This window comes from Trichosurus vulpecula, chromosome 7 (assembly GCF_011100635.1).
Source record: "Trichosurus vulpecula isolate mTriVul1 chromosome 7, mTriVul1.pri, whole genome shotgun sequence".
Taxonomy (NCBI): Eukaryota; Metazoa; Chordata; class Mammalia; order Diprotodontia; family Phalangeridae; genus Trichosurus; species Trichosurus vulpecula.
In genome coordinates, this window is record NC_050579.1 from 191,413,137 (window position 1) to 191,436,885 (window position 23,749).

General features: G+C 39.9%; 1 protein-coding gene across 1 annotated transcript in view; it reads left to right on the forward strand.

Moving 5' to 3' along the window:
* The window catches only part of UBE3D (ubiquitin protein ligase E3D), a 222,303-nt gene extending 200,808 nt beyond the window's left edge, over positions 1-21,495 (forward strand). The window contains exon 10 of the mRNA XM_036767613.1: positions 20,761-21,495. Within this exon, the coding sequence (XP_036623508.1) occupies positions 20,761-20,781 (21 nt within the window). The 3' untranslated portion in view covers positions 20,782-21,495. The remainder of the gene's footprint in view (positions 1-20,760) is intronic.
* Positions 21,496-23,749: the final 2,254 nt, after the last annotated feature.

The window sequence follows — 23,749 nt, forward strand, 5'->3', positions numbered from 1 at the left end:
TTCTACTCTCTCCAATTTCCCAACCCCTTCCCCTAGTCTCCTCTTTTCCGGATTAAAAAATCCCCAATTACTTCAGTTGTGCCTCCTATGATGTAATATCAAGACCCTTAAACATGCTGGTTGCCCTCCTCTGGATGCTATGAAGTGCCACAGTGTCCTTGACATGCAATAGCCAAGTCTATTGTGGTCAGACCCAGAATAAAGTACATCAGGACTGTCACGTCAGCTCCCTAATCCTCTACACCATTCTTCCGGAGTTATCTCGGCAACCTGTCCATCAAAACCATATGAATGGGGAGGCAGAGGACACATTTACAGCAGCTGAATTTGCTTGGGTGAAATATCATGCAGTCACTTTTACAAGTTAGCCACCCGAGCAATCAGGGCTGTTGAATTCCCCCTAAAGTGTTTTGCTTGCAATTAGGGTAAACTGCCAGTGGGTGGGAATGATGCCTTGGTTGTAAGACACAGGCTGGTTATTTCCTCCGGAGAGTTTGTGACTGTTAACTGGAAGCTGCCCCCAGATAATAATTGTATCTAGCATTTTATATAGCACTTCAAAGGTTACCAAGTGTTTCACATGTTTGATTCCTACAGTAGCCCCTGTGGTTTGTGGGTGCTGTTATTCCTATTTTATGGGTAACAAAGACCTTCTATGACTTGCTTGGAGTCACAAGTAAGTGTTGGAGGAAGGATTCAAATCCAGATCTTCCTGTCTTCCTGACTCCAAGTATAGCTTTCTGTCCACAATACCAAGTAGCTGACAGGTGACACCATGGGGTACAGGGAAAGAGAAGGTCTAAATTTTAGTTCTGGCTTTATCATGAGTTGATTGTAGAGATAATCACTTAAATTCTCAGTTTCCTCATCTATAAAACAAATGGCTTGGACTAAAACCTTTTTTTCCCCTTAGGAAGAAAAAAATAATGAAGGGAGAAGCCTTTTGTCTGGGTTTAATATTAAGATGACAGAAGACATAGAACTACTCAGATGCTACTGTATGAGTTTGAACATAGCCTCAGCGCCTCCCCCTCCCCACTCCACCACCATTTGAGTCATATTAAACATAAGGATGGGCTGTTGTCATTCCCTTAGGGTCTTTCTCTGCAAAGGGTTTCTGCTTTACTCTATGTCTCCACTTCTGACATGTAGATAGGGAAACCCCAAGCTGCTTCTGTAGGCTACAGGCACAGTTTTCATCATTGTGCACAAAAGTGAGGGACTTCATTAGAATGATTGTTCCTTGGAGGCAGGGAACAGTGTTCTTTTCTTTCTTCTTTTCTCTTTTTTCTTTTTCCTTTTCCCTCTTCCCTTCTCCCTTCTTCCCTCTCCTCTCCCCTCTTTTCCTTCTCCTTTCTCCTCTCTCCCCTCCTTCCCTTCTCCCCTCTCCCCTCCTTTCCTTCTCCTTTCTCCACTCTCCCTTTTCCCCTCCCCTCCTTCCCTTCTCTCTTTTTCCTTCTCCTCTCCCCTTCCCTTCCCTCCTTCTTTCCTCCCCTCCTTCCCTTCTCCCTTCTTCCTTCTCTTCCCTTCCCTCCTTTCCTCTCCTCCTTCCCTTCTTCCTTTCTTCCTTCTCCCTTCCCTTTTCTCCCTTCCTCTTTTTTCTGGCACAGAGTAAGTGCCTAATAAATGCTTGTTGACTAACTGAGCCAGTGGATCCTTCCCAGTTGTGGGGATTTCCAGGCTTCGCAACTGAAGGAATGGTTGCCCTAGAAAGTTAGGCAGAGAGTGGGAGAAAAACAAGTGAGAATGACTCATCCATACATTGAACATCCTGGAGTCTAACTCCTTTTTATATCCAAAATTGAGTGAGGGGGAAGGTAGAGATCTTTAATCAGCTTGAGGCCAGAAGTAAGCTGGCACCCTTTAGTCTGGCTCCTTAGAGCCTGAATCCCAGCCCAAGCTGAAGGTGGAGGATTATTGAAGAAGACAGGGAGATGTACCCTAGGAAAGAAACATTTCACCTCCCTCTGATGATATCCTCAGCACCAGAAACAAGTTCATACTTTCCCACTGCCACTTGCCTCTGCATTCATCTTATAATTATAGATTTAGAAGTCAGTGTCTGGTTTTTCACAAGATGGGTAATGACATTGGATCCTAAATTTAGAGGCAGAAGGGACCTTGTTGTGGTTGTCCAGTTGTGTCTGACTCTTCATGACCTCATGGACCGTAGTGTCCATGAGATTTTCTTGGCAAAGATACTGGAGTGGTTTGCTATTTCTTTCTCCAGCTGATTAAGGTGCACAGAGGTTAAATAACTTATGCCCAGGGTCACACAGCTAATAAGTATCTGAGGCTGGATTTGAACTCAGGTCTTCCTTACTCCAGGTGTAGCACTTTATCCACTAAATAATTTAATTAACCCTAGAAAGGATCTTAGAGAGTTGGCCCCCATATTTTTCAGATTAGGACACTGAGACACAAGCAGTCACAGAATTTGAGAATTGGAATGGAGCTTGGCAGCTATCTTGTCCAACCCATACCCAATGGGGATCACCACTGTAACACACCTGACAGGTGGTTGTCCAGTCTCTGCTTGAAGACTTCCAAGGAGGTCACCTCTCCAGGCAGCCTGTTTCTCCTTTAGACAGCTCTAATTGTTAAGAACTTTTCTTTTTTTCTCTCCCCACCCCACCCCCCTCCAACCCCAACGTTAGGAGTCTAAATTTGCCTCTTTTTCTCTTTTACTCATTACTTCTGGTTTTGTGGCCATGCAGAGCAAGTGTAAGATGGCTTTAAGTACTTGAATGTAGTTGCCTTGTTCTCTTTGAGTCTTCTCTTCTTCTGGGTAAAACATCCCTAGTTTACTCTATCAGACATCATATGGTATAACTTAATCAAGGCCCTTCACTGGTTATTCCACTCTTGACATTCTCCAGGTTCTCAGTGTCCTTCTTAAACTGTGATACGTAGAGAACTGACACAGTACTCCAGAGGAGGTCTGATCAAAGCAGAGTACAGTTTTACCATTGCCTCCCTGTTTCTGGAAGCTCCACCTCTCAATGCCTCTCAAGTTCTCATGCTTTTTGTTTTGTGTTTTGGCAGCCACAATTGCTGACCCCCTTTAAACTTGCAGTCCACTAAGACCCACCCACCCCTGCCATCTTTTTCAGTCTAGCTATGCCGCCCCTATTTTGTGCTTGTTAACTTGAGTTTTTGGTTTGCAAGTATAAGATTTCATATCTGCCCCTACTTCGTTTCATCTTACTAGATTTACCCCAGTCTTCTTTAGAATCCTAACTCTATCATCCAGCTTCCAGGCTTCTTCTCCCCTATAATTTTGATATGCATGATATCTCTACCTTTATTGAAGTCATTGATTAAAAAAATGATAAAAATGTTAAGTGGCTTGTTTAGGCTTATACAGGTAATAAGTGACAGAGCCATAATCAGAAGTCAGATTGCCTCTGACTGCAAACCTGGCACACTTTCCACGCACCAGGCTGCTCCCCTGATTTCTTGCAATATCTTTATGGATGAGATGGAGCAGTGTGGCCAAGATGATAACATAGTTGGGTGACTTCAGCACCAACTGAATAGCTATCCACAGAGTGGGTTAATGGATTCTGATCTGCCTCAAGAGAGCTCCCTAATTCTCACAAGTTTCTGTACTTATCCTTGGCCTCATCAATATTTTTACCAATAACATATATTTCTGAACCTTTTTTTTTAAAGAGTATGAATTAGCTGTAGAAAACAATTAGCTTGGTAGTTAAGTGGCTTGCCCACGGTCACACAGCTAGTAAATGTCAAGTGTCTTTCTGAGGCTGGATTTGAACTCAGGTCCTTTTGACTTTAGGGCTGGTGCTTTATACACTGGGCCACCTAGCTGGCCCTATTTGGGCTTTTTTTTTTTGGCAAAGATACTGGAGTGGTTTGCCAACTCCTTTTCCAGTTCATCTTACAGACGAGGAAACTGAGGCAAAGAGGGTTAAGTGACTTGCCCAGAGTCACACAGCTAGTAAGTATCTGAGGCCAGATTTGAACTCAGGAAGATGAGTCTTCCAGACTCCAGGCTTTTCACTCTCTCCATTGTGCCACCTAACAGTTGTTTACCAAGTATTTAATCTCTGCTGGCTAGGTACACAAAGGAGGGCAAAAATAGTCCCTTCCCTCATGGAGCATTACTAGGGACATTAATGCCAGTTATCACTTTAAGATTTGCAAAAAACAGTTCACCCCTCTGATCCCATTGGCTCTTCAGAACCCTGTGAGTTGGGTTCTGTTATTATCCTCTTGTTACGGATTGAGGAAACTGAGACCGAGAGGTTAAGTGACTTATGTCGGGTCACAAAACTAGTAAGTATCTGAGACAGGATTCACACTCAAGTCTTCCTGATTCCAAAACCAACACTTGATGCTTCCTACCTGCTGCCTCTTCTGTATGTGAAAAAGAGACTATGGTCTTGAATGCTTAAAATAAATATTGGGAGCATCAAAGGAAAAACCCTTTATGTAATTATAGGATTATACTGTAAAATAGGATATAGAATGTGTAGTCACTGCAGCCCTCGGGTGGCTCATATAAAGGGTATAATTGCAGTTGTAGAGAGAGATATTTGGCATTGTAAGTGTTCTTCCACCCGGAGCTAAAAGATCAGTCTCAGGAAAGAAAGGCAGACACCTGCCGTTCATACCCCCAACACTTGAAAAATGTGTTGTCCCCTGGGAGCACAATATTTTAAGAGTCCCCTGGACGGATATTAGAATTAGAAGATTCAATTTCATTGTCCATTTACCTTTGCAATGTCTGACTTGTTTTTTGGGGGAATTCTGCTCCTATAACCGGAGCTTAATTTTCCCTGATTCAGATTTTATTTTGAAAGTGAGATTTATACTTGGCCAAGATTCCAACTAGAATGTATCGAGGTCAGTCAATCTGTGTTTTAGGTAATAGCAGTTCTCCAGGCTCCTACTCTCTCTTGACCTAACTTTGCTGCTTTCCTTAGAGTGAAAGTGAAGTATAGTTGAAAAGTTAGTCTGATACTTTTTCAGTAGGCAATGAAATTTGTTATTTCTGTAGTTTCAAGGATTATATTAAAAAAAAAAACACTTTTAGCTGGCTGGACACCTACTTGCAAAAGTGAGGCAACTCACATCTGAGATAAATTTATACAGTTCAGATTTTGAAGTCAGCTGTGACCTTCCCTGGATTTCTTCTTGAAAGAGGGTGGTGAGTCACCTTGGCTGTATGCCCTGTGTCATTCTTCCTACTTCAAAGAGTTCTGTTCTTACTTGGCTGAATTGCAGTGGCCTCTGAATCACTAGAGTTAGCATGCTATTATGTACTTAACATTTTTGGAGAGCTCTGCCAGCCTTTACAGAAGCCGAGTTGGCAAGACCTTTGTGCCCATCTAGTCTAATTTCTACCTGGATAGGAATCTTCTCTACTTTATTCCTGGAAATTGTTTATACAGCCTCTTCTTTGACGTTCTCTTGTGGCTGGCTACTTACTAACTCCAGAAGAAGCCCATTTCACATTTGGACAGCTCAGATTGTGACTAGGTTTTTTCTTTATTATGTTGTGCTGAAATGTGCCTCCCTGTAATCCACTCTCTCCTCCCCCAGCCATCATTACTACTAGATCACATTACCTTTCACAGAATAGATACTGGAGAAATGCCGGATTACATTGAATTAAAATTCTGGGTCCTAGAAAAACACATGCCATTTTTCTTCAATATAATAGCCTTCAGATAATATGGTCATAGATTTAGAGCTGTAAGGGACCTTAGAAGTCATTAAGTCTAACTCTATAATTTTATGGATGAGAAACCTGAGGCTCAGAGAATTTAAGGAAGTTACTTCCAGGGTTACACAGTCACTGTCTGAGGTAACATTTGAACCCAGATCTTCCTGAGATCAACCTGGGGCATTATCTGCCCTTTCTCTGAATTCTTTAAAAAGTTGTAGTCTGAAGCTTTTCAACTGTATGTCCTCTTTTCTCCAGGCTAACCTCCCACACCTTTCAGCTGCTCTAAATTTAGTGCTATGTTTACCAGGTCTTACATCATTTAATCAATCAATCAGTGATCGATAAGCATTTATCGAGTGCTTCCTATGTGACTCAGTTCTATGCTAAGCACTGAGTACAAAGAAAAACACTCTCTTTTCTGCTTTCAGCTGAGAAAATACCGGCAGACATACAGATAGATGAAGTCCCCTATCCATATCGTATCTTGTCATAGTGCCAGGCTTGTGACCTGTTTCTTTAGTTCATCATCCATTTCTTTCTTTTGGCCTGGTGGTCTATAGTCTACTCCACCCACAGTGTCACTTTTCTTTCTCCATTTATCCTCATCCAAATACTGTTCACTGTGTATCTTTCTTCAAGTTCAGGGATTTTCTCTCTTCTTTTTATATATGATTATAACCTGCCCCCCTTTCTTTTTAGTGATTTTATTCCTTTTGAATAAGATAACCTAGTTTTGTTCCAGTCACGAGTTGCATCCCATCCGGTCTTGATGAATACCTATGAGGTTGAATTTACTTCCTTGTATAAGATTTCTAGTTTACCCTCTCCGTTTGCATATAAACATAGCAGATCACAAGTTATTATTACTGCCCCTCTTCTCAGATAGTCTCACGTGAATTGCCGGTCCTTTTCGTGGACCTTCTTCTTCCTGTGTTTTATGTGCTATTGTCCTGATACTCTAGCATCAGACTTCGTGAATATGTATGGGAAGTTTTCTCCTTCTTTCTCCATTTTTAGTTGAAAACTCCCATAACCACATCTTTAAAATTTCGGGCAAATGCATATTTTACTAGTCCTCATTAGGTCTGCTCTTTTAAGGATTGGTCCAGAAATGCAAATCCCATTCTCAAGCACTATCTTAACCAGCAGTTTACTTCCAAAACCAGCCGTTCTCTTTCCTTTTGAGCATAGACCCTCAGCTTCTACCCTGATGATAACTACCATTCTTGCAACATTCTTTGCAACAAATGTTCAGAAACTATTTTACCTAGTTGAAGCAGTCTCGGTTACTTTTCTGATAAGCAACCACAATTAGAAAGAGCTGGATAATGAAGAAAAGAAATGGTAAGAAAAATCAACTGAAATACCAGAATTCTGTTATGTCTATTGCAGAAAGCTGCCTTTTGCCCCTAGTGGGGTTCATACCACTTGCATTATTCCATTGACCTGGAATTTATAATTCTGTTCAAGTCTTAAAAAGTAACTTCTGAATTTCAATTTTTTTTCCTGTATGTATGCTCCTGAGCAAAAGACTTAAGTAAAAATGGAGCTGTATAAAAGTGCAAGTGTTAAATGCCTTCCCCAAACCATGTATTATTTATTAAAACTTTTTCTAAGCTAAATGCATATCTTTCCAGAGAGATAAAAAGATTTATTTGATGATGTAGCTAACTTGCCACTACATTTCTCCTCTCATCCGTTATTGGCTGTCTTAATAATTTTCTTCTTAACTTTGGTTAGGCAGAAGCGTACTACTAATATAGAAGCAAAACAGCCACTTTAGAAATAACATCCAAGATAATCCAAGAGAGGAGGGATATCTCTTTTATATGTTTACTTCTGGTCTATCTTAAGCAAAAGCTCCACATATTCCTTAAAAGTACTAAATTGAAAGAATCTCTTGAGTCACAAGTGATAATATAGTCTTCGTTCCTGGAATATATTAAATCTTACACTGTAACTCTCACCATCCGTGCTGAGTTTATAAGAATATTCCCATACAAGGAGGTTTTATCAAAAGGCAATATATTTTGAGGTACACCCTCCCCAAGCTTACCACTATATAAGTCTTTGATCTTGTGAGTTTGAAAGCTTGGAAGATTTAATTTAAAAACTTGCTTGCTTTGCCTTATAATAACACCATTGATGTTTTTATCAGCTGGGAAAAGATGGATGGTGAGAATATGTTCAAGACTTACTTCCATTCTTGTCTGTGAACCTGCCTTATGTATATGGTACCTCTTCCTAAATAGGCTGTCAGAAAATACCCACTTCCATTGTCTCCCCCCCGCCCAAGCATCATAGGTGTCTCACATACAGTGAGTGACATACCTAGCTTGGTTGTCACAGCTACGTTTACCTGGGCTATTTCCCAGGGAGAAGACAAAAAAGTTTTTAAAAAAATTATGTTTTTATGTAAATTAGCATATCTATTGGTGCAGTAGATAGAGTGCTGGGCTTTAGTCAGGAAGACTCATTTTCCTAAGTTCAAATCTGGCCTCAGACATTTACTAGCTTTATGACCTTAGGCAAGTCGCCTAACCCCGTTTGTTTCCTCATCTCTAAAATGGGTTGGAGGAGGAAATGGCAAACCACTCCAATATCTGCCAAGAAAACCCCAAATAGGGTCACAAAGAGTGGGACGTGATTGAAAACACCTGAACAATAATAACAAAAAGAATATATTACAGCTTATAGGAAATCAGGAAGACAGATTAAAATGAAATTATAATAATAACTAATTTTCATTTACATAAATGAACTCATTTGAGCTTCATGATAACCTCATGAAGTAGAAGGAACTACAGGTATTACCATCATAGAATCACAAAATTTCTGTGTTGGAAGGGACCTTATTAGTATCATAGAGTGTAGAGAGGGGGACTGTGTTTTCACCTTTCTTTGTCTCCTTAGTGGTTAGTGCAATGCCTGGTACATAATAAGTATTTAAGCTTGTTTACTGACTGACTATGAAACCAAAGGACCTGAGTTCAAATATGAGTTCTTTTACTTATGACCTGTATGATTGTGGGCAGGTCACTCCATATATCTGGGCTTCGATTTACTCATCTGTAAAATGATAGAGGTTGAACTAGGTGGCCTCTAAATTCCCTTTTAGCTCTAAATCTGTGATGTTTTGATCAAGGCCTCCCCTCCTCGAAGAGAAATCCACACTAGGACATATCCATCAAGTGGTCATCTAGCCTTTGCTTGAAGGCTTCCAGATGAGGAGCCAGAATTGGAGAGAAGTTAGATGACTTACCTGTGTTCACTTACACAGGGTCACGCAGCTAATCAGTGTAAAAAATGGGATTTGAACTCAGGTCTTCTTCATTCAGCATCCAGCAACATTCTATTCATAGATAGGACTGAATAGATCCTATTCCATCCATAAATAGAATAGCCATGGCCACCTGTCAGTAAAATGAGTCTTCCTTTCCTTTCCTTTCCTTTCCCTTTCCCTTTCCCTTTCCCTTTCCCTTTCCCTTTCCCTTTCCCTTTCCCTTTCCCTTTCCCTTTCCCTTTCCCTTTCCCTTTCCCTTTCCCTTTCCCTTTCCCTTTCCTTTCCTTTCCTTTCCTTTCCTTTCCTTTCCTTTCCTTTCCTTTCCTTTCCTTTCCTTTCCTTTCCTTTCCTTTCCTTTCCTTTCCTTTCCTTTCCTTTCCTTTCCTTTCCTTTCCTTTCCTCCCCTTCCCCCTTCCCTTCTTTCTCTCTTTTTCTTTCTTTTCCTTCCTTCTTCCCTTCCTTCCTCTCTCTCTTACTCTTTCTTTTACTCTCTCAGTTCCTTTCTTTTTCTTCTTTCTGCCCTTTTTTTCTCTCTTTTTCTCTTTCCTTCCTTCATTCCTCTTTGCTTCCTTCCTTGCTTCCTTCTTCCTTTCTTCCTTTTCTGGAATTCATGGTGAAGCCATGTATTCAATTAGGGGCAAACACTTGATGTTCTTTTAGGCCAGTTTTTTTCCTCAGAATTGGAGAGAAAGGGAGGGCTCTCGACACTAGAGAACTGCTCCTCATCATTATTGTGGTACTCATATGTTTTCCTACTTTTCTTGGCAAAATCTGCCTCAGTTGTCTCTTTTGATCCCTTTCCTCATCCTTCCCTTTTGTGGGTAGGAGGTTTTCCATATACTGGTCATCTTTATTGGGTACAATCTGCATCCAGAAGGCTATGATATATTAGAGTCCATTACCTTTCCCTTATAAATGTTATAATAAAAATATCAGAAATTACCCCTTAGTCAGTCAACAAGCATTTATTAAGTGCCTACTATGTGCCAGTCACTATGCTGATCACTGGGTAAAGGCAAGGAACTTGCCCTCAGGAAACTCATATTCTAATGGGAGAGCCAATCTGCATACAATTAGGTACAGACAGGGCATAGACAGGAAAAGTGAGAGATAATCAATCAACAGAGGAAAGACATTAGCATTAAGGGGGATCAGGAAGGATTTCTTGCAGAAGGTGGGATTTTAGCTTGGACTTGAAGGAAGCCAATGATGCTGGGCTCATGGTCATGGCCTGGTAATTTTTTCTGTCCCTAACAAAGGAAATATTTGATCTCTTCTCCACAGAATTAAAAGCGTGTGTTTTCATCATAACTCCCGTTTCTATAACGTCTCGAGTTTGCAAAGTGCTTTACTTACAACAGCCCTGTGATTAAGATGAGAAACGCCGGCTTAGAGAGGAGAAGTGATTTGCCTAGGGTCATACAGCTAGTAGGTGTCAGAGTTGGAATTAGAAGGCAGGTCTGGCAGTCCTAGCAAGTCCTAACTCCCAACATATATTCCGATGATGAATGGAAATCCTTGTGGAGGGAGTGCATAAAGTGGAGGAAGGTGCCTGCTTTGTGTCATGAGAGGAGAGAGCCTCAAAAAAAAAATAGAAGAGGTTCCCTATTGACGTTAGGATAAAATACAAACTCCTCAGTGTATGCATTCTTGATCCCATATACATTTGCAGACTTCTTTCATTTTTATTTATGACTTTTAATTTTTTCACGCAGTCATTTCTTTATCTAAACCACAACAGACTCACAACCTCATGACTGCATACATGATTAAATCCTCCCATATAGCAAAGAAACACAACAAAGAAAACTGTTGCAGCTGATAGTGTATGTCACATTATAACTTTCCTTCCCTTTTCTCCATCCAGGAAAAGGAGGGAGGTGTGTTCTATCACCTGTGCTCCAAACCGAGATTGGACATTGCACTGAGTCTGGCTCCCTTTTTGTGATGTTTCATTTACATCGTGGTCATTGTGTGTGCGTGTTGTGTTTTTATTTGGCTTACTTTATTCTGTATTAGTCCTTTTGTACTTTGGAAAATTTCTTGCTTTATTATGAACTTAAATACCAAAAAAGAGCATTTTCATATACATAGCAAAAGGAAAAAAAAAGGACTCTATATGAAATAAGGAGTTTCTATTCCATACAGTTTGTTTTTTTTTAAAGTAAAATGAATGCTACATGACACTTAAAAATTTATTCTAAAATTAAACCCCCAAAACATTTCCATATATAGAGCAGAAAACAAAAAAGAGCATTCTATATGAAACCATGAATTTTCATACTTTTTGGTGGTTTTTTTTTGAGTTATGTAATCAACTCTATATGTTACTTTCAAAACTGTCCTGTTTGTGCTTCCTTCTGAATGTCCTTCTGTTCTCCTCTTGTTCATTTTGAAAAATATTACAGTGACTTTTTTAATATAGCATCATTTCTCTTAAAAATTCCTATGTAGTCCTTATGAAAAATCCATTTTTTTCTTTTGAGTATTTGCTTTCAGTTGTTACAGTTACTCATTCTTATCTTTAGGAGTTAATAACTTAGTACCCCTGGGCCTGGGATGTCCTGGTCTGAACCAGCTGGTCAGCACAGTCTCTTGTTCCCTGGGGCTTCCAAGTTCCTTACCTTGTTGCTCTCTGACCACCCTGAGGAATTTTTGGTCACCCTGTAGCTTTGTTGGGAGATGTTTCTGGACACAGAGCCTTGTAGGCTAAACACATCCCTGGCCATCTCTGTTCACTGTGGAAGCCCCAGCATTGGTGCTAATTTTATTGGCAAATAAAACCTTCATTCCTATTGATTGTGTATTTCTGGCTGACTTTTGGTGTAGTTGAAAAAATGGTGGAAAAAATAATTTACTGTGGTTCCTCATTGGATTTCTTGATCATTAATGGGTCTGGTATGAACTTCAAGGTTTTACTAAAATAGGTTTATGGGAGCTTGATGGCTTGCCTTCTGTTTAAGCTGCCATCTTAGCCGGAAGCTGACTTCTTACATTTTAGTCCAGTTTATACTTGTTTCAGCCAAACTGTCTTACTTGCTCATCATCCCATCTTGTGTCTTTATGCCTTTGCATTCCATATAGTTTTTAAAGTTTTAGAGATTTTTTTCATCACTATAATTTTCCAATACCCTTCCTCTTGGGCCCTTCCACCAAAACCAAATTATAATTAAGCAGAACCAACACAGTGACTATGTCGTATAAGTATGTGCTTTATTCCATAGTTAGGCCCTGACATTTCTACCAAGAATAAAGAGATAGTCAGTGCAAGAATCTGTTTGATTTTGTCTTCAAATACTACTGCCTTGCACAGTGCCAGGCACATAGCAGTCATGCAAAAAATTCTTGTTGAATTAAATTGACAATTTTTTTGATAATAATAAAAAAGCTGATGTTTTTATGGTACCGAAGCACCTTACATACATTATCTCTCTTAGTCCTCACTACCATCCTTTAAAGTATGTAGTCCTTTGGGTGGGACCAAACATGTGATTTTATTGGCAAAAAAATGGAATTCTCAATGAGGAAACTCCAATGTAGATTAGTGCCTGGTTTCCTCAGGGCAGTGAGAGTGACTTACCCAGGTTCACAGTCAGTCCCTGTTAAAGAAAGAATTTGAATCCAGGTTCTCATTACTCTGAAGATGGCCCTTTGTCCACTATGCCTTGCTTTCTTTTTCTGGAACTGGGGGAATAGAAGTTGTTAGTACAGGTATTATTATCCCTGTTTGACAGATGTGGAAACTGAGACTCCAAAAGTTTAAGTCACTATCCTTTGTAACACACAATTAAGTGTCAGGGATGGGAATTGAACGCGTCTCCCTGTCTCCAAGCCTAACACTCTCTCTACTATGATATACCATCTCTCAGTTTCATTTGTTTCCAATACTTTTTTATATCAGTATTGTCATGGCAGTCATTCCATAGTGTATACCTGCAAAGTTATTTTTTTAAAAAAAAGACAAATGGAGAGCACTGTTTTGGATGTGAAATCTTGGCTCCTGAACTAGATTTTCAGGCAGGTGCACTGCAGTTTTTTCTTAGAAAAAGGCAATCTGATTCCAAGTTAGATCAATCTTCATATGTAATTTGGAATTGCCTTCAGTGGATGAATATGAATATCACAACATGGTCGTTTTTTATAAAGATTTTTAAGTACACAATGCCTGTCTATCTCTAAAATACCCTTTCCATCCACCCCTGATACTTATAAAACTCATATTTTTCAATGCATTATAATTTTATCTGGTTTGTATAGCACATACTGAGGTGTTTCTGCGCCTTTGCAGAAGATGCTAATGTTATCTGGTGCAGCTGACTTTGGCAGCAAAGGAGTTCTTTCCATTGAAATTTCAAAAGATTATTAAATAGAAGTTAATCATGCAAGTTTATGACTATTGATATTAAAAAGACTTTCAGGGTGTTTCAAATGTTGAGTGTATATACTGGAATTTTCTAAGCACAGCTTTCAGTTCGACCGTATACGTCAGCCTATTATTGTTTGCCAGATGTTAGAAAGTAAAAAAAAAATAAAGCATTTTGCAGAATTTTAGGTACAAATATATCAACGCCATCATCACCATTATTGTTATTATTATTTGTATATGCTGTGATAGAAGAGGGCTGCTTTTAATGATGACTTAAACTGGAGACTTTTTTTAGTCAACTTTGGGGCAATGTGAAAAGCACTGGACTTGGAGTCATTTAAGATTTGACTACCTTAGAGACTTACTAGCTATGGAACCCTGGGCAAGTCATTTAACTTCTCTCATACTCAGTTTCCTCACCTGTAAAATGGGGATACTAAACAGCCCCTCACTCACAAAGTTGTTGTAAGGATCAAATGAAATCACAGCACTTTGCAGAACTTTAAAGCGCCATGGAAATGCCAATGACTATTGTTAGTAATTCTTTTATTTGACCACAAAAAGGAGTCATTTTCTCCATCCATGCAAATAGTCCATTGTGGTGGTGGTTTTTCAGTCATGTCCAACTCTCTGTGATCCCATTTAGGGTTTTCTTGGTGGAAGTCCTAGAATGGTTTGTTTGCCATTTTACAGATAAAGAAACTGAGGCAAACAGGGTTAAGTGACTTGGCCAGGGTCACACAGCTAGTACTTATCTGAGGCTGAATTTGATGAGTCTTCCTCGCTGAGGCCCAGCTTTCTATATGCTGTACCATACCTAGCTGCCCCCAAATAGTCTGTCGAACATTAAAAATGTTGGACAGATACTAACCAGTTCCAGGTCTGTTCCTATCTGAATCCCATTAAAGTGATAAGAAGGATATGATGCTGATGCTAGTAGTTATAATAAATGTCTAATAACTTCTGGACTATGCAGAAATGAAGAATTCTCGGAATATAGAGACCTAGCTTAAGGAACCAAAACAACATGGGAACAAGATGGCACTCATTCTGTCCATATCCTTCCTGTCTTCTTGTCTGCTATTGTGTCTGTCCTGAAGATGCTTTCAGCATTTCCATTCAGTTATAAAAACCAGTCACTTTATCTACCTGTACCCCTGTCCAGACGGTTTCTATCTGAATTCCCTTGATTATTAGATGGGAAGAAACAAGAATAATCCTAAAGTACAGCAGTGCATGTTTATATAGCGCTTTAAGGTTTGCCAAGCATTTGACATATGCTTTGTCTCATCTGCTCCTCACAAACAACAATGCTGTCAGGTAGATGGTGCTTATATTCCTATTTGACAGATGAAGAAACTGAGGTTCAGAGAGTCTGAATGAATGACTTACCCAAGGTCACCTGGGGTCTGAGGTGGAATTGGAATCCAGATATTTCTGACTTTTCACTTTGGCACTCCAGCTGCCCTGTCAGGTTGCTTCATATGGCATCTCTGCAGATCTTGGTGACTATATTTTTCAGCAGCAACAAAGCCTAAAAATCTACTGCCATATTCTTACATTTTCAAGTGCCTTGAAACATTTACTTTTGAGGGTAAAACTGGAAAGATGAAATGCAGAGATTTTTCTCAGTGCAGTGGAACAAAATCAAATTATCTTCTCTTAAAATAAATGGCAGTCAGGGCAGGCAATTTTTCCTGTCATGGATAAGAGCTAGGGAATACGAAATCAGCATTTAAAATGTGTTAACTCATAGCGTTTTAAATAAAAGAAGCCCAGATGCAATGGATGGTTACCTGTTCTCAGGGATGACTACAGTTTCTTGTTATAACATTCTAAAAAAACATACACACATACCCAATGTACTGGGATTGCTGAATCATAGAAATTAGAAGTGAGAAAAGACTTGTTGGACCAACTTTTCAAAGAGTTCTTTCTGGAGCCTGTATTTTTTCTTATTCATAGTTATGTAATTAAATCACAGCCAGCTTTTTGCAGCTTTGGAATGGAGGCTGTTTGACTGTTTTCACCTCTAGGGTTGAGCTCACAGCAAGGTTTGTTCAAAAGAAAAAAAAAATTCTCATGGTAGGTCACAAACCAAGACCAAAGATCCCTCAGTTTCTAGAATATTATCTGCTTTTTCTAACTTTTCTCTTAGGAATAGAAATTCTATAATATCCCTCCTAGCACTTCTCCCTTTTCAGCTCCACTTTGTGCTTTGCCTTCCCCTAAAAGAATGTTAGCCTCTTGAGGGCAGAAATTGCCTTTTTGTTTGTTTTGTATTCCCACAGAGCCTGGCACATAGTAAATGCTTAATAATCCCTCCCTCCCTCCCTCCCTTCGTTCCTTCCTTCCTTCCTTCCCTTCTTTCCTTCCTTGCTCCCTTCCTCCCTCCCTTCCTTCCTTCCTTCCTTCCTTCCTTCCTTCCTTCCTTCCTTCCTTCCTTCCTTCCTTCCTTCCTTCCTTCCTTCCTTCCTTCCTCCCTCCCTCCCTCCCTCCCTCCCTCCTTCCCTTCCTCCCTTCTTTCCTCCCTCCCTTCTTTCCTCCCTCCCTCCCTCCCCCCTTCCCTCCTCCCTGCCCCCTTGTAGCTGTGAGACTCAAATTAGATAGGTAGGAAATACGCAGGAAATTGCAAAGCGCGATACCATTGTGAGGTGGTGTTATTCTTCAGTAATGTAATGATTTTCAGCATGCCTTGGGAGCAGTGAACCGCATGCTTGAAATGCTCTCCTTCCTGCCTCACCTCCACCTCCTGAATCTCTGGCTTCCCTGGAGGCTCAGCTCTAGTGCTGCCTGCCACAGAAAGCCTATCTTGAGCCTTTTCCTTCTCCCCACTTGTGTGTATATCCTTCCACCTCCCCCAGAATTACACCCCAGAATTATAGAAATTCCCAAATGGAGACTGACTTGTAGTACGGCTATACTAAAATCCTGTTAATAGCGGCAGCACTAAGACCTCACAGTTATATAGCATTTTACAATTTACAAGAGACTGTCTTTCTCAAAAATCTCGTGGTATCGTAGGTATTGGTGTTCCCCTTTTGAAGCTGAAGGATCCCAAGTATTTTAAACATTCTGCAGTCATTTTCAATGGAATTTTTCTGTCTCTTCCTGCAGAGTTTTATTGGTATTGTTCAGAAATGCCGATCATTTATTTTATATGCTGGAATTTTTGCTAAAGTTATTGTTTCAATTAAATTTTTAGTTGACTCTTTACTCGTGGTTATTCCTTTGATTTCTTGTTTTATTGCTGTAGCCATCACTTCTAGTACTATGTTAAATAGAAGTGGTGACAATGGACATCTTGGTTTCACCTTTTAATTTGTTAGAAAAGATTCTAGTTAATTTCCATTACAAGTAGTGCTAGCTCTTGGTTTTAGATATGTACTACTTATCATCTTACAGAAATGCCTGTTTATTCCTATGTTTTCTAGGGTTTTTACCCTCACAACCATCAAGTAGAAAAATGACAAAAAAGGAAAGCTATCAGTGACAGGGAAGCTATAAGGAAACAGGCTCTTTGATGTACTTTGGGTCAGCCTGTGAATGGCTCACCAACTATTCTGGAAAACACTTTGGAATTATGCACAAAAAGTTATTAACAGTGTGTGTGTGCCCTTTGATTCAGGTATGCCCCTGCTAGGCCTATATCCAAAAGAGAGCAAAGAAAGTGGAAAAGGCCCTTTATGTGCATATAGATATTCATAGCAGCTCTTTTCATGGTGACAAAAAAACTGGAAACTAACAGGAAGTCCATGAATTGAGGAATAGATAAACAAATTATAGTATATAATTATGTAGTATATAATATAGTACATACTATAGGTGATAAATTGCTATTATATAGAAGAACATGAAGAAATGGATGGTTTTGAAAAGACATTGAAACACTTATATGAACTGATGTAGCATGTAATAAACAGAACCAGAAGAACAATTTATATCTATAAAATCAATATTATAAAAATGAACAATTTTGAGGACTCTTGTAAATGGATGAATTTAATGAATGGACAGAATCAGGAGAACAATTTATACAGTACAACAACACTGAAAAACAAACAACTTTAAAAACTATAAGAACCCTGATCAATACAGTGGCCATTCATGATTCTAGAGGACCAGTGATGAAATATGCTGTTCATATCAGTGATGGATTTAGGGTGCAGATTGAGGGATATATCATTTTTTATATAGGCATTAAGGATTTTTTTTACTTAGTTATGCATATTTGTTGCAAGAAATTTTGTTTTTTGTTTTTTCTTTTCCATTTTTTTATGAGGTTGGAGACAGAAAATAGATTTCTGTTAATTTAAATTCTATTTGTGTGTGTGTGTGTGTGTGTGTGTGTGTGTGTGTGTGTGTGTGTGTGTGTGTAGAGAGAGAGAGAGAGAGGGAGGGAGGGAAATGGGAGTGTTTAAAAGTTGTATGCCCTTTCAAAAGAGGTTGCTATAGTATTAGTTTTGCTTAACTATTTTACTTTGTTCATGAAGTAGTGGTGGTTTGTAAATGTTTGTAATGCAAATGGAAAACAGCAATAAAACTTTTAAAAAAAATAGGAAAAAAGGATCTTCATCTAGGTCATGCCACTTACAGTGGATATCTCTTCTATCCTGCTTGGTGATGTCATCTGCTTCCATGGATTTAATTATCTCTATGTGGATGCTATTTCCTGTTCACCAACTATCTTGTGAATATCTCATATTCAAAATGTCCAAAAGAGAACTTAGTATCTCTCCCCTGCCTCAACCCCTACCCTCAGCATCTGTGCGGGTATAGTGGACAGAGTGCTTGTTCTGGAGTCAGGAAGACCTGAATTCAGATTTGGCTTCAGATACTTACTAGCTGTGTGACCTTGGGTAAATCACTTAACTCTGCCTAAATTTCCTCATTTGTAAAGTAAGTTGGAGGAGGAAATGGCAAATGACTCCAGTATCTTTGCCAAGAAAGCCCCAAATGGGATCATGTGAAGAGTTGGATACCATTGAAATGACTGAATAACAAATAACCAAACCATCCCTTTTTTTAAACTTCCTATCATTTTCTAGGGCACCACCATCCTCCCAGGCACCCAGACTCCCTACCTAGGTGTCATCCTAGACCCTTCACTCTTTGTCACTCCCCCATATCCAATCTGTTGGTAAATCCTATTGACTTTTTATCTTGGCAACTTCTTTTGTCTATGCTCTCTTCTCTTCTCTGGTCCTGCCGGCACCCTGGTGTAGTCCCTCATCACATCTGGACTATGACAACAACCTGCTGGTTGGTCTCCCTGCCTTAAGTCTCTGCCTACTCCAGTCCATCCTTCTCTTAGCTGCCACAGGTTTGACTCTCTCACGGTATTACTCAGTAACTTTCAGTGACTCCCTATTACCTTCATGGCTTTTAAAATCCTTCAGAACCTCTCCCTTTCCTGCCTTTCCAGTTTTCTTTTGTTCTTCTCCCTTCCATGTATTCTACAGTCCAGTGTCACTGCCTTCTTGCTGTCCCTTGAACACAGTACTCCACTTCTTCATTCTTTGCCTTTTCAGTAGCTTTCTCCCACCCCTGGAATGCAATTCTTTCCCTTCCCTCCCGGCTTCCCTGACTTTCTTCAAGACTTAGCTCGACTCTCTCCTTCTACTAGGTGCCTTTCCCATTGCTAGTGCCAGCTTGTTTTCCTATTGTCTACCCCTGTTAGAATGTAAGGCCCTTGAGGGCAGGGATTACTTTTGCTTTTCTTTGTTTCCTTAGGCGCCTCACACATAATTACTTACATAATTAATGCTTACTGATTTACTGACTGGGGTAGAGCTGGGCCGAATCAGCTATTAAATTAATACACGCATTGCCTCCTTCACAAGGTTGTTGTGGAGCCATGGACTTCTCAGAACTTAAAGTGATATTGTAAATGTGAATTATCATTAAATTGTGTCTTTGGGCTTCATATTTTGTCATTTATTTTGTGAGTTTCCTTTTGGCTTTAATAGGTTTTCCAGGTTTCTTCATCAATTGAATAGTTTTTATTTCTGTCCCCACCTTAAACCTTACATGTCTGACTGTTTCCCATGCCTCGAGTGCGCTCCTCCCTCATCTCTTCTTCGTGTAATCCCTTCTTCCTTCAGGATGCAGCACCACCTTTTATACTATGCCTTTCCTGATCGCCCCAATTCCAGTGCTTGCTCTCCCTAATTACTTTTACATAACTATTGGATATTTTTTTCTACATATACTTAGATGTCGTCCCTCTTGATAAAATGTACACTCTTTGAGAGCAGGGATTATTTCTCATTGCTTCACTTTTTGCCTCTGTATCCTGTGCCTAGCAGAGTGCCTGGTGTATAGTAGGCACTTAGTGCTTCTTCACTGATTGGTTGATCATGCCTTGAATCCACATTTCTGTAAGTATTCAGTTGGTATGCCTTCTGAATTTGCAGCATGGCATCATGGGTAAAGAACCTTGGAGTCAAGGAGGCCTAGATTTAAGTCCTGTGTCTCAATTCATATTGGCTGTGTGACCATGGGCAAGTAACTTAACCTCTCTGTTCTAGGCAACTCTCTAAGTCTGTGTTTTATTCTCGATAACTCTCTCAAGTCTGTGTTTTGTTCTAGACAACTCTCTTAAGGCTATGTTTTTGTTTTAGGCAACTCTCTTAAGGCTGTGTTTTGCAAAGAAGGCAGCAGCCTGCATTGGCAAAGGTAGTTTCCTCACTGGAAGCTTACTGTAGCAATGAAATCATAGTTCCAGGTTCTATCTCCATCTGAATTTATAGCCTAATTCATGTTTTCCCATAAATCTGTGTGGCTGAGTGGATTATGTTTACAGTTCTGTTTCTGTGCTATGGCAGGTTGTTAACACTATTAGAAATTCAGAAAGTATCCTACCTGATCCTCGTTAAATAGCTTGAAAATGGCCCTGTGTAGAGGCCTTAAATGAAATAAAAATTTAATAAACACTTGATTTTAAGATGTTCTTGTTGACAAGCGCAATAAACATGATTAAAAACATTAGGGTGACCTGAGTTAGGTGGATATAATTTACTGGTGAGGAGGACCAGAAATTGCCTCATGCATTTCTACAGCTGTGGATATTTCCAAAAGATTCAGAAGAATCCTATGAGTCAGTAGAAAAATTTGATTTGGTGGGAGCACAATTTTAATGTCAATAAAAACTCCACCTCTTCTTTAAAGGATATGTTAATCATTTTTAATTACTTTGTGGTTCATTAATTAAGCTCTACCTAATTTGTACTGTAAAAAGCTACTGTAAAACCGCAGTATTTAGCTGAGCTTAAAGTGTAGGGTTGTTTTTTTTTCCTTCTTTAGATTAGTGCGGACCTTTGCTGACCAGATGGAGCTGACTTTGATTAAATATTCATTCAAACATTGTCAAATTCATCAGTAAAACATTTTGTGGTTTGTTTCTGTCTTTTACAGGTGGCCTTTTTGAAGATGTGATTGTTGGAGGCCGGGCATTCCCCTCTCTGCAAAACAACTTTCCAACATAATGCATTTCAAAGGGGCCAGGTGTCTCTGTGGCAGGCAGCTATTTTGAAGAAAGGGGTTAAGTTATAAAAGGAGAGAGTCTCGTCTAATTCTTCCTGTGTATTTGTTTGCATTTGGCAATATGCCCCCCGTGGGAATAGTTCTCATTTGGGCCCTTTGAAAAGCGAGGCTCTGAAGAAACCCATAGTTGTGGGTTGTCAGAAGTTGGAGATGGATACAGAAGTGACCTCCCTAACCCCTGCAGAGAAGGACGTTCGGCTCTGTGCTGCGTCAGCACCACCTGGAAGGAACAGGGCTGGTTGCTGGGATATTAGCTAATGGGGACCCATCTGTCCTGTGTGGAAGCTTAAGAGACAGCCAGTGAGGACATCAATCAGGGGTTGCTGAGTGTTGAGTGCCACAAATTCTGAGAAGCATCATAGATGTAGTTTTGTTTTGAAAGGAGAAAAGAAAATAGGTTATTTCTAGCTATTGCCATCAGATTAAAAAGTAAATCGAATATATTATTAAACCATTTTTCATGATGCCTAATCTGTTTGTTTCCTTCCTGTATTACTTTTTTTTTTTTGGTACTATCGCAGTAACTTTTTTATAACATTGCCCCTACTCTCATAGTTTTAAAATATATTGTTTTAAAAATTATGATCATAAACATTTTGATATGCGATAAAGAATTAAAAAGGAGGATCATATATGAAGCTGTTAACTTTCATTATGTACAATTTGGTTTTTAAAGTGAATTTTCAATTTAATGAAGCAGAAAAAAATTACACACTCTCTGTCTCTTTCAGAACTGCTCTTTTCCTTCTGTGTATTTTTTAAAAGGTTCATTGCCCACTTTTCTTCCTTTTTTATTTTTATATCTCTATTACTACCCACTAACTTTCCCCCCACATTGAAACTTTCTCCTCTTAGCATAACTGAACTATAATTATGTTTTATGCAATAGTTATAAATATATAAATGTAACTGAGCAATAACTATACTTGAGTAATTGAGTCATAAGTATAATTGAGCAAAACAAATCAACATACTCGTCCCCCTGTAATTTCACAATAATCTTGTTAAAACCTTATAACCAGAGTCTACAAAAAGCCACAGCAATGTTGTGACCAGAGAGAGTAAGCCAGGTCATTCCCTGTTCCTTTTCCCCTATCCTTCAGCTTCTTTTTCAGGACAGTCCCCGTATGGGACGTTCTGGCCCTGCTCTTCTCTATTAGGGAACTAATTGCCCCTAAATGTTGATTCTTTCTATATCATACTTTTGTTGAACCGGTTAATGATATGAGCTGAAGCGTGCCTGTATTACCCTCTAACAACAGCATGGTCCAGACGACCCAATATATACATACATGTGTATCTCATCCTTCTTCCTGTATAAAAATAATTGTTATTCATGCATTCCAGGGCAAGTGACAGGATCTTATTTCAGTTCTCTAGGATGCATAATTTCATCCATATGGATCCTAGATCTAGAATTTACCACAATATGGCAAGGCAGTCCTTTTCCATCTCCCTAATTAACTCGCTATCCCACTCACCCAGCGATTTCCACACTTTCTCATCCCTCTTCAAACCTCCTGTGGCTGCCCTGCCCCTGGCCTCTCTGCTTAGAACTTTGCCTTGTATTTTATTGAAAAAATGGAGGCCATTTGCCAAGAATTCCCTCTTCTCCTCTCCGTGTCTCATATCTCCCAGATGCCTTACGACACTTTCTTTCACCTTTGTCTCTTATGATGAGACTTCTCCTTGCCAAGATGACCTCCTGTACGTGTACGAGTAATCCCATCCCATCCTGTCCCGCCCCATCCCATCCCGTCCTGTCGTCTTGTCCCGTCCCATCTTCTCCGGCAGACTGGCTTCTTGACCTCCTCTGCTCTCTCATTTAGCTTCAATCTCTCCTTGTCTACCGGCCGACTCTCCTGCCTTGAGAAGTAGCTAGGTGGGTCAGTGGATAGAGCCCTGGCTGGAGTTTGGGCCTTTCTTGGCAGGGATACTGGAGTGGTTTGCCATTTCCTTCTCCAGTTCATTTTACAGATGAAAAACCAAGGCAGATAGGGTTTAAGTGACTTGCCCAGGGTCAGAGACTGGATTTGAACTCAGAAAGATAGGACTTCCTGATTCTAGACCTGTCACTCTATCCACTGAGCCACCTAGGTGCCTTATTCTCTTTTTAACTCTGTGCAATCTGACTAATGGTTTTGTCATTCACCCAAAATGGCTCTTTCCAAAGTAACCACTGGTTTCTTAGTTGCCAAATCTGATGGTGTTTTTCCACTTCTTATTCTTCTTGACCTTTGCAGCCGTGGACACTGTCAATCATCTTCTTCTCTCTAAGCTTCCATGACAGTACTCTGATTCTTTTCCAAGCTGTCTGTCTGACCTCTCACTCCTCAGTCTCCTTCCCTGCATCTTCATCCAGGTCCCACCCAGCAGAGGTGGATGTCCCCCAGGGCTCGGTACTGGGCCTCTTTCTCCATCTATACTGTTTTGCTAAGTGGTCTCATCAGCTCTCCTGGATTCAATGATCATCTCTATGCTGATGATTCTCAGATTGACTTATCCAGCCCTAGCCTTCCTGTCTTCCAATCACTCATCTCTGACTGCTTATTAGACATCTCAAACTGGATGCCCCATCTTAAACTCAACATGTCCAAGTCTGAACTCATTATCTTACCCCCCAAACCTTCCTTCTCTTCCAGACTTCTCTGTTACCGTTAAGGGCACACCATCATCCTTCCAGTTACCTAGGCTCACAAACTAAGTGTCCCTCAACTCCTTACTCTCCATAGCCAATCTATGAGAAAGCCCAGATAGGTTATGTAAATTACCCAAGGTCATCCAGGTATTAAGTATCAGGCAAGATTTTGACCCGTGTCTTCTTCACTGAGAGCCAGTGTTCTCTCCACTGTAACCATAG